This window comes from Danio rerio, chromosome 7, assembly GCF_049306965.1.
Source record: "Danio rerio strain Tuebingen ecotype United States chromosome 7, GRCz12tu, whole genome shotgun sequence".
Taxonomy (NCBI): domain Eukaryota; kingdom Metazoa; phylum Chordata; class Actinopteri; order Cypriniformes; family Danionidae; genus Danio; species Danio rerio.
In genome coordinates, this window is record NC_133182.1 from 79,535,001 (window position 1) to 79,546,978 (window position 11,978).

Below are 11,978 nucleotides of genomic sequence, written 5' to 3' on the forward strand. Positions count from 1 at the left end.
CTAAAGGACTAATAGCCCCCCTCTAAAAGACCGATAGCCCCGCCCTAAAGGACTGATAGCTCCAAACTAAAATACCCGATATCTCTGGCCTAAAGGACTAATAGCTCCCCCCTAAATTATTGGTAGCTCCACCCTAAAGAACCAATAGCCCCGCCCTAAATGACCGATAGCTCCGCCCTAAAGGACCAATAGCTCCACCCTAAAAGACTGATAGCTCCCCCCTAAATTACTGGTAGCTCCACCCTAAAGAACCAATAACCCCGCCCTAAATGACAGATAGCTCCGGCCTAAAGGACTGTTAGCTCCGCCCCAAAGTGCCTATAGCCTGATCCTAAACAACTAATAGCTCCACCCTAAAGGACTATATATATATACAATATGCAAAATATATTCATATAAACATGATTTCTGAAAATGACTTTAAAATATGTGTGCACTCTTTAATACACAACGTACAGTTTTTTTTATTATTAAAAAAAAAACTGAGTATTCTTAATTTTTGTTGCAGCATGGGGCATTTTTACAGCACAGTTCAGTCAAAAGTAAAAAAAATATAATAAGTTAGTGCGCCCTTATATTATAACTACACAATATATCTCTGATTTCCTTCAAGAATTGTCTGTTGCTCCTGCTGTTTGTCCTCTGCCAGGCGCTGAAGTCGTGTCTGAGCTGCCCGGGCTCTTTCTGCGAGGCTCACCTGCGGCACCACAAGAAGCTGAAGAGCATGAGCTCACACAAGCTGCTGGAGCCCATACACAACCTGGAGGACAAGATGTGCAAAACACACAAGCGGCTGCTGGACGCCTACTGCCGCAACGAGCACGCGTGTGTGTGTAAGGAGTGCGCAGAGTCATCACACAAAGGCCACGACGTCGTCTCCACCGAGCGAGAGTGGAAGAAGAAAACGGTGAGTTTTAGTCATATGGGCACACTGACTTTACTTTAAAAGTGAATAAACCCAATGCTTATGAGTTTGGGACAAACTGGAAAAATGTAGTGTGGAACTTTACTCACCGGCCACTTTATTAGGTACACCTTACTAGTACCGAGTTTTGCCTTTAGAACTTACAACACCATTACACCACCACCACCAGCCTGAACCGCTGATACAAGGCAGGATGATTCATGCTTTCATGTTGTCTGAGCCGAGCATCTGAATGTGTCAGCAGAAATGGAGACTCATCAGAGCAGCAACGTTTCTCCAATCTTCTATTGTCCAGTTTTGGTGAGTCTGTGTGAATTGTAGCCTCAGTTTCCTGTTCTTAGCTGACAGGAGCGGCACCCGGTGTGCTCTTCTGCTGCTGTAGCCCATCCGCCTCAAGGTTGGCCGTGTTGTGTGTTCAGAGATGCTCTTCTGCAGAGCTCGGTTGTAACGAGTGCTTATTTGAGTTACTGTTGCTGGAACCAGTCTGGCCATTCTCCTCTGACCATCAACAAGGCATTTGCGCCCACAGAACTGCCGCTCACTGGATATTTCCTCTTTGTCGGAGCATTCTCTGTAAACCTTTGTGATGGTTGTGCGTGAAAATCCCAGTAGATCAGCAGTTTCTGAAATACTCAGAGCAGCCCGTCTGGCTGAACAATCATGCCACGTTCAAAGTCTCTTAAATCCCCTTTCTTCCCCATTCAGATGCCCGCTTTGCACTCCGCAGATCGTCTTGACCATGAATGCCTAAATGCATTGAGATACTACCATGTGATTGGCTGATTAGAAAGTTGCGTTAACGAGCAGTTGGAGAGGTGTACCTAATAAAGTGGCCGGTGTGTGTAGGTTCCACCAAGCGTCTGCATGAGTAATAGAGAAACTGTTTTGGAGAAATATGTCAAAGCAATGTTTGTATTTACCACACCGTTACCATAATAGACTCACAAATTCCACAACAGTGGATTAAACTCTTTCCAAGCAGGTTTGTGACCCAAAATGGCAGCAATATTTCATAGATTTAACTAACAACTGGCACTGGGAATCACACTGACCCTATGGAAGTTCTTGAAATGTGACTCCATGTCGTCTCCTGTTCACAGAGTCAGCTGGGAAAGAAAAGGTCAGAATTAAAGCATCTGATCAAGGAGAGAGAGAAGAAACTGGACGAGATCAAGCAGTCCATCCGAGTCATCAAGGTGAGGCCGTTAATAACCGCTGATTTACTGAACAACACAGCGGCACATCATGAGTTTCTATGATCATCTCTTTTAGAAAGGGACGAGCACACATATGATCACGCACACACATAAACACAAACACACACAGAACAAACACACGCACGAATATCCACAGATTCACACACACACACCACAATCAGACATATACACACATACCAACATGCCCACATATGCACAAACAAACACACATCACAGTCAGATGTACACACACACATGCGCAAACAAACACACACATCTACTCCTTAATTTGGTTGTTAGAAAGTTTTACAAGAACCATAACGCCCCATTCACACGGGGCTTCAGCGTTCAACGCTCGACAGAGGGCGTGTCTGAAGTTGGGGCTGCTGCGATCATCATAGCAGCGTCAGCCAATGAAATTAGTCGGCAATAGGCCACTGTCTGAGCTGGTGTATTTGCATACAGTGATCTGATTGGCTGATGCTTCCATCAGTGCTTGAAAAGTTGAGCAAGTCCCAACTTCTGCAGCGAGCAACGCCTCTGAAGCGACGCCGACGGATCCACAATGCAGTTCGGCAGCGCCTGACGTCACCCATTCAAAGTGAATGGGAAGCGCTGAAGCTGACGCCCCGTGTGAATAAGAGTCGCTGTACACACACAGGCCTCAATATCACAACATAATATTTGTTTAATCTAACGAAACCAGCAGGAGCTCAGCAAATATTAGCTCATGTGGACCAGGAAACTTCCCATCAGACCGAGTTAAAGGGAAACCCAGAGGGAGTTTGTTTTTGTCACTGGTAATGTGGATAAATTTAGCAGAAGATGCAGGAAATGTATCTCAAAGTGAAGATAAAGGTTCTCTTAAAGGGCATTAATATTGACAATTAACCACTGAAAGAGGATATATATATATATATATATATTTGTTTTATGTATTCTTTTATTTTTATTTATTTGTTTAATATATATTTTATAATATTTTTATTATTTTTTTTATTATGTATTCTTTTAATTTTATTCGTTTAATTATATATATATTAGATTTTATTTGTTTTATATATTTTTATTTATTTTATATTTATTATTAGATATTATTTATTATATACCTAATATAATGTTTATTTATTAATTTTAAATGTATTTTTATTCTTATTTATTTATTAATTGAATATATATTTAGTATAATTTGTATTTATTTGTTATAATAGGTGTTTTATTTTATTTATTTTATATTTCTTTATTTATTATATATTTAATATTATATATATATATATATTTGTTTTATTTATTTATTTATTTTTATTTTATTATTTATTCATTATATATTTAATATTTTATTAATTTGTTTTATTATGTATTGTTTTATTCTTATTTATTTAATAGAATTTTTGTATAATTATGTGTTTGTTATATTAGGTGTTTTATTTTCTTTATTATTTATTTATTTATTATATATTTTATATTATGTTTATTTATTTGTTTCATTATTTATTTATTTATTTATTTTAACTCATACTTAGCATTGTATGGTACCATTTGTACCTCCACATACCACTGGTAATGTGGATAAATATAGCAGAAGATGCAGGAAATGTATCTCAAAGTGAAGATAAAGGTTCTCTTAAAGGGCATTAATATTGACTATAAACCACTGAAAGAGGATGGTTTCAGCCTGTGTTATGTTAGCCTTCCTGTGCGATCAGATTTAGTCAGTGATGTATAGAGAAGGTTAAAGTGTGAGCACAGGATCACCTTGAGTCACATTTAAAAACATAAAGAGGCAACCCTGAGTCATTAGATGTGCTTACATACAGATGTGATGTAGACCTGTAATATGGCATTAGGCATTAGTGAATGAAGCAGCCTAAAATATGATTCAGGAGACAAAAATATTTATAGTGGTCGTCTGTAAGTTCATATTTTCTATACAAAATGTTCCTAAATACAAATACAAACATCATTTTTTTTAGATGTACCCTGATACAAGTTGTGTTATACTCACGTTTCAGATGACACATCCACTAGAGGGCGCTTTTGCATTTTTGCAAATATGCTTAACTTAGGGGACGTTGCATGGTACGTTAATTACAAAAAAATGCAGAAAATAGATATTTAATGCAGATGTTTATTAATTTTAGCAAAAAAAAGATGCAAATGAGGCCTTATTATTGAATTATAATTGAAGCTGGTTATATGAGTTAGTTAAAAATAGCTGTAATGCAAGTCTGTAAGTTCATATTTTCTATACAAAATATCCCTAAGTACAAATACAAACACTATTGTTAGATATACCCTGATTTAATTTGTGCAATTATCATGTTTCAGGTGAAAAATTCACTAGAGGGCGCTGTTTACATTTTGTAAACATGCAATGCTTTATTAGGGGACGATGCATTGAACGTAAATTACAAAAAAATACAGAAAATTTATATTTAATGCAAATGTTTATTAATTTTAGCATAAAAAATAAAAAATAGGCTTAATTATTGAATTATAATTAAAGCTGAATCTATGATACAGTTAAAATAGCTTTAATCAAAGTCTTTTTTTTATACAAAATGTCCTTTAAAACATTAAAAACAAAACATTATTGTTAGATATACCCTGTTATAAGTTGTGTTATTATTACGTTTCAGACGGCAAATCCTCTAGAGGGCGCTGTTTGCATTTTTCCAAACCTGACGTGCATTACTTGAAGAACGCTTTGTCGTACATGTCACATGCACAACCAGGAGAAGGCGGAGCTTATCATATTAATAAGCTAGCAAACCTGCTAAATCATTTACTCAACCCAACCAATAGTGTTTTCAGAAGCAGACATGAGAGAAAAGTGCACTGCGAGCATGTTTTGATTTTAAATTTGTTCCTGTAAATATCATTAGTGTGAACAGGAAGAAGTGTTGTTGTCATCATAAAGCCCCACAGCAATGATTTTACCTAGAAACTGCAGTCCAATGAATGTGTTGCACAGAAATGTAGAGCCAAGCACGTATTTCCATCAACAACGTTCACAGGTTCAACCGGTCTGACCTGTCCGAACACTGTTTACATAGGGTTTGATGAGCTGCATGTGTTTATATCATGATCTCTTTCTGGTTTCTGTTCAGGGGTGTTTCCGTGACAGAAAACCCCCTCAGTGAATCATCCTGTCTGCATAGATGATTATTGTCATGCTAGTCATGCTGTATTTGATCTACTGCATCAGAAAATTAGAGACGTGTTGTGCTAGGAAGGTCAAAGCACTGATGTTAATCATTCAAACTATAAGCGACTAGAAAAATACATGAAAAATAAAAGTAAACGCAATAAAAACAGTAAATGCATGCAGAAAATGACACAAAACATCAGCTACTGTTACATTATAAGCTCTGAATGTTTAATTTAGGACGCAGAGACAGTTTAAAGTAGGCAGACTGACAATTAAAAGTGTATGTGCTGTATAATTCCCCCATGTGTGCAGTGTGTATGATGCGCAGTGTGTTGTGTTCCTCCAGGAGAGCAGTCAGCGGGAGATGGAGGAGAGCTGGGCTGTGTTCGCGGATCTGCAGCGGCTGCTGGAGCAGTCTCAGGCCGAGCTGCTGGAGCTCATCGCCAGCCGGCAGAAACAAAGCGAGCAGCAGGCCAAAGATCTGGCGGCCGGTTTGGAGCTGGAGCTCAACACACTGAGGAAGAGGAGCAGCGAGCTGGACGCCCTCGCCCAGACGCAGGACAGGGTGCTCTTCCTGCAGGTCTGCGCACTTATCTACAGAGTTCTTGCATTTTTTAATTTGTTTTATTATGTATTCTTTTATTTCTGTTGATTTAATTTTTTTATTTATTTTATATTTATTTGATATATATTTAATCTTATGTTTATTTATTCGTTTTGTTATGTATTCTTTCATTTTTTATTTATTTTATGTTTATTTATTTAATTTATATTAAATTTTTATTCTATTTGTTTATTTGTTTTATTTTTTAGTCTTTTATTTTTCATTTATTTGAATCTTTTAGATTTTATTTGTTTTATATATTTTTATTTATTTTATATTTATTATTAGATATTATTTATTATATACCTAATATAAGGTTTGTTTAAAAATTTTAATATGTATTTTTATTCTTATTTATTAATTTAATATATATTTAATAAAATTTGTATTTATTTGTTATAATAGGTGTTTTATTTTATTTATTTTATATTTCTTTATTTATTATATATTTAATATTATATATATTTGTTTTATTTATTCTTTTATTTTTATTTATTTATTTATTCATTGTATATTTAATAATAATTTATAAATTAGTTTTATTATGTATTCTTTTATTCTTATTTAATTAATATACTTTTAGTATAATTTTTATGTATTTGTTATATTAGGTGTTTTATTTTCTTTATTATTTATTTATTTATTTATTATATATTTAATATTATATTTTTTTATTTTGTTTCTTTATTTTTTTATTTTAACTCATGCTTAGCATTGTATGGTACCATTTGTACCTCCAAGTGTGTCCATCAGAGCAGTGCAATCTCTAATCATTCTTCTGAATGATTGATTGATTGATTGATTGATTGATTGATTGATTGATTGACAGTTCCTGCCATCTCTGCCTCCGCCCCCTGAGCCGTCTGATTGGTCAGCGGTTTCCATCAACACAGACCTGTATCTCAGCACCATCCGGAAAGCAGTCGGCTCTCTGACCGACAAATTCCAGCATGAGGTCAAACGGCTTTATGCCAAAGGTGAAATGATAATAAAATATAAGAAGATATAATAATTATTTAGGTATTTTATTACTGTCAGACTTGTTTTTGACTTGTTTAATGTTTTCCCCAACAATATTGTTTGGGTGTGCTAATGTTTGGTTAGATTAGTTTATCAGTTTTCTTTTTGGTACTGACTTATTTAATGAATATGCACAAATATATTACTGTAAAGCATCTTGTAGAAAATATTAAATAAATTTAAAAGAGATCAGTGAGGGGCAAACTTGTTTATACTGAACTAAATGTGTGCATATACATATGTGTGTGTGTGTGTGTGTGTGTGTTTTTGTCAATTAACTCTAATCATTACAGTAGCTATAATAGTTGTTTTCTTGCCAAATATTTTGAAAGTCTCATGAGTCAAAACTGATTGAGCCAGAGCACTGTATACACTTACTAATGTAGATGTTGATCAAGTGTTTGTTTGTCTTGCAGAACTCAGGAAGCTGCAGAACTATGCAAGTAAGTGCCATTCATATAATGAATTAGGCTGATCACTCGGGAATATTTTCAGAAGAACTACAATTTCTCGGGAGGCTAGGAATTGTGACTGTAACTGTATATATACACAGTAGTTGGTCAATGACACTGAAAGAGCTGTTTTTAGAGCACAGTAATTCCTCAGTATGGTGTAGTTCCTCCTCAATACGGCATCAGTTAGTCTTGGGAAAGACAGACACAGGTCCTGCACAGCGGCCAGAGGGATTTTGAGTCGTTCTTCTTGCTGAGCAGTGTTCAGGTCACTGCGTGATGCTGCTGGAGGAAAACCTTTTCTGACTCGCTCTCCCAAAAAACATGAAAGTGCTTAATAATATTTACATCTGGGTACTGTGCAGGCCATGGAAGATGCTCAATCACATTTTCATGCTCATTGAACCACTCTGTCATCAGTCTCACTGTGTGTATTGGTGAATTATCATGCTGATACACACCACCGCCTTCAGGATACAATGTTTGACCCATTGGGTCTACATTGTCCTCCAGAATGGTCCTTGGCAGTGACCCAGCGCCCATTTAGCACAAGTATTGGGGCTAGGGAATGCCATGATATTGAGGCCAACACATAACTGATCCCCCCATGCTTCACTCTGGTCTGGTGGGCCGCTTCTTTGGGGCTTCTCCACACCGTAACTCTCCCGGATGTGGGGAAACACAGTGAAGGTGGACTCATCAGTGTTATCCACTGCACAAGATTTTCACTACTGGCACCACTGAAACCAGTGTTTGGCATTGGCACAAGTGAGCAAAGGTTGGACTCTAGCAGCCGGCCATGTATATTGACCCTGTGGAGCTTCAGATGAACAGTTCTGCTGGAAACAGGAAGGTTGAGCTGCACATTTCATTCTGCAGTGAGTTGATCATCTGTGTTCTGGATATATCTGGATTATCAGCAGGACATCCCTCTCAGGCAGCTTCCTCTGGCCTCCACAGTTCCTCCCATTGGATGTGCTTCTTCTTCTTGGTGGTTGGCTGACATTACTCCAAACACTTGCTGTCTTGGTCACAGATGTGTCAGCGAGATGCACACCAACAATCTGTCCTCGTCTGAACTCTGATATGTCACACACAATGTTGTGTACATTATGTTAAGCAAAGCTGTGCTATTTCTCTGGTATTGAAGCCTATAACTCTGCTTTTACTGGTGGAGTGAAGAATCAGTGTCGATTGGCCAGCAGGCTGCTCAGATTTAGCCATCAAACCTCCAACACTAAACTGGCCAGTGTTTCAGTTTCATTGCTCTACCCCTGTATCGGTGGTTGTTTTATAGAATAAACCCTTTAGTCAGCTTTATTCTGCCAGAACGACCGGCGGGATGTACATTATCCCTTACATTATCCCTTCCAATGATCTCCGTCTTTCTCTAGGTGAGCTGATTTTGGATCCTGCCACGGCTCAGCGTGATCTCTGTCTGTCTGAAGATGGGAAGCAAGTGCGCTATGAAGAGCAGCGTAAAAACTCCAGCAACTCCGACACACCGCGGCGCTTCAGTCCAGCTCTGTTCGTTCTGGCTCGTGAGGGTTTCTCCTCCGGCAGACACTACTGGGAGGTGGATGTTGGACACAAGACAGCCTGGACCGTGGGGTTGGCCCGAAGCTCGGCGAGACGCAAGGGAGAAATCCGACTCAACCCTGAAGGTGGATTCTGGTGTTTGTGGCTGAAAAACGGAGAAGTGAAAGCGCTGACGGGAAGCAGAGTGGCGCTCCATCTGACCTCGCTCCCCCAGAAACTCGGCATCTTTCTGGATTATGAAGCCGGTCAGGTGTCCTTCTACGATGTGAAGACGCACACTCACCTGTACACATTCATCGATGCGTTCACTGAGAGCGTTTATCCCATATTCAGCCCCTGCCTCAACCAGGACGGCAAGAATCCCGGACCGCTGGTCATCACCGCCGTCAAACACAGCTGAGTTTCGGGAAATATCGTAATGTTACTGGACTTTACAAATGCATCGGTAAAATATTTAGACATTTATGATGAAGAAGAGTGTGATATTAAAACACCATCTAGAGTAAAAATACGAGATCAAATTTACACCAAAAGTATCAAATCGTGTATCTAAAAATAAGCGCAAATCAAAATATTTAAAACACATTAAAAAAGTTAAAAAAAAGTATCAAATCATGTATCTAAAAATAATAAGCGCAAATCAAAATATTTAAAAAGCATAAAAATTGTAAAAAGTATCAAATCGTGGATAGAAAAATAATAAGCGCAAATCAAAATATTTAAAACGCGTTAAAATAATAAAAAAGTATCAAATCGTGTATCGAAAAATAATTAGCGCAAATCAAAATATTTAAAAAGCATAAAAATTGTAAAAAGTATCAAATCGTGGATAGAAAAATAATAAGCGCAAATCAAAATATTCAAAACGCGTTAAAATAATAAAAAAGTATCAAATCGTGTATCGAAAAATAATTAGCGCAAATCAAAATATTTAAAAAGCATAAAAATTGTAAAAAAGTATCAAATCGTGGATAGAAAAATAATAAGCGCAAATCAAAATATTTAAAGCGCGTTAAAATAGTAAAAAAAGTATCAAATCGTGTATCGAAAAATAATAAGCGCAAACCAAAATATTTAAAACATGTTAAAATTGTAACGCAAAAATGAAAAATTAATGCAGGATACGAAACAATAAGGTCAGGTAAAACGTATCTATTATCGAAAGATAATGAGCGTGGGTCAAAAAACATGTTTAAAACTACATTACACAAAACTAAATTCGAATTTTATGAACGAAATCGTTTTTTGGTTCATATGAAATTTTTTTTGCATGCTTATGTTTTTAGTTGTTTAACACATTAAACATTGAGAACATTAAAATTATAACAACACACACAAGTGAAAACTAAATGCAGAATAAGAAGCAATGAGGTCACATATCGAGAGATAATGAGCGAGGATCAGAAATGAAAACGTTTAAAATTGCATTGCACAAAATAGAAATCTGAATTTATCTTGCAGTTTGCGAACGAAGCAGATTCTCCACTTATATGTACAATTTTTGTGTTTGTTTTTTTCGATCTTTAACACGTGTTAAAAATATAACAACACGCAAAACGAAAGCTTAATGCAGAACAAGAAACAACAAGGTCACGTATCGAAAGATAATGATCGTGGATCAAAAATAAATGTTTTAAATTACACTGCACAAAACCGGAATTTTACCAGTTTTTCCACTTGTATTAATTTTTGCCCTTCGCTCTCTTTGCACATTTAAATCAGGGCGAGATTCAGCGTCATCATTGGTCTACTTATTTTGATTGACAGCTGCTCCTCTAGCCAATCAGTGGAAGGGGGCTTTGACGTCACTCCAATGCGACTTGTCAATGCTAGTTAATTTCAAGTAATAGATCTGTATAAATCAGAAACCTAAACGTGATTGCACAAAGTTTTATATTAATATATATAATACATTTATTTTAGAACTTTAGAATGTAACTTATGACGTTTCCTTGTTGTTTTTGTGCATTATTGTTTTATTTTTTTTATTATTTTTTATTTTTAGATCTGTGTTCACAATACTTTTGGCTGAAATTTGATCCCATATAAAAAGACTATATTTAATTGAAGGATGCAGACAATTATTAAATATATATATAGTCTTGTTTAGAAAAGACCGTGTATTAAACTATGCAACTAAATAAGAATTAGGGCTGCCGATGACTATATTTTTATGATATAGAAGGGAAATAACACTGTTTTTATATGAATGTTCTGCTGTGTTCTGTTTGCCAAAGAAATGCAACTGATTGTAATAAGTTGCCAAAGTCCACTCTATAACCCTATAGAATATACTGTACATCTTGATTTATTCATTGAAGGAATGTTCTGTCCTCTGTTTACGGGTGATATGGCAATATGCATAAACTAAATGAAGAATATCAACTATGTGTTTCAGATCATTGTTCATTTTTATAACCAGGGTTTCCATGTATGCTGATTTTCTTAATAAAATCAATCAATAACATCTGTTTGTCACGCCACAATCATCATGAGTAAATGCAGAGATAAGATGAACTACCTATCACTACCACCTAGGCACAATCCTGCTTAGCTTCAGTCGGTGACAATAGAATATGAATCAACATCATGTTGAGTTGCATTATGCCATTGTTTCTAATACGCTCAGTGGCGCGCAATGTAAACCAGTGCACATCACCACAGAGAAAGCACACCGCTTCATACTAATAATACTATTTGGAAAACCGTCTTACTAATGTGTAGATATTTTTATAAACACGTTTTGTGAAGCTGAAAATGTGCATTCCTGTGCTAAAGCTGAGCATGGATGCAACACTAAAAAACTTTCATTTAAAGCCAAATTGGGTAAAAAATTTGACTAATCCAGAGAGTTTAATTCATTGCATATCAGTGTATAAAACATATCAAACCTCTGGAAATCAATGCAAAGCAGGCACCCGTGTCTCAGATTCCAGAGTGCCACTATTATATATCTTTAAAAAAATATTTATTGTTATTTAGAAAAGTAAATGAGTCCCCAAAAACAGAAATATCTTACTATCAGCCATGTTGCTGATCACATTACATGTGCCAAGGCAAGGACTGGCGCATTTGTATAGCATTCCAAAGA

At 36.3% G+C, this 11,978-nt stretch overlaps 1 protein-coding gene across 1 annotated transcript in view; it reads left to right on the forward strand.

Moving 5' to 3' along the window:
- btr12 (bloodthirsty-related gene family, member 12) overlaps positions 1–9,702 on the forward strand; it is a 15,388-nt gene extending 5,686 nt beyond the window's left edge. Inside the window, 6 exon segments of the mRNA NM_001076619.1 lie at positions 650–907; positions 2,026–2,121; positions 5,619–5,852; positions 6,706–6,853; positions 7,313–7,339; positions 8,743–9,702. Of these exon segments, the coding sequence (NP_001070087.1) occupies positions 650–907; positions 2,026–2,121; positions 5,619–5,852; positions 6,706–6,853; positions 7,313–7,339; positions 8,743–9,287 (1,308 nt within the window). The 3' untranslated portion in view covers positions 9,288–9,702.
- The last annotated feature ends 2,276 nt before the right edge of the window (positions 9,703–11,978 follow it).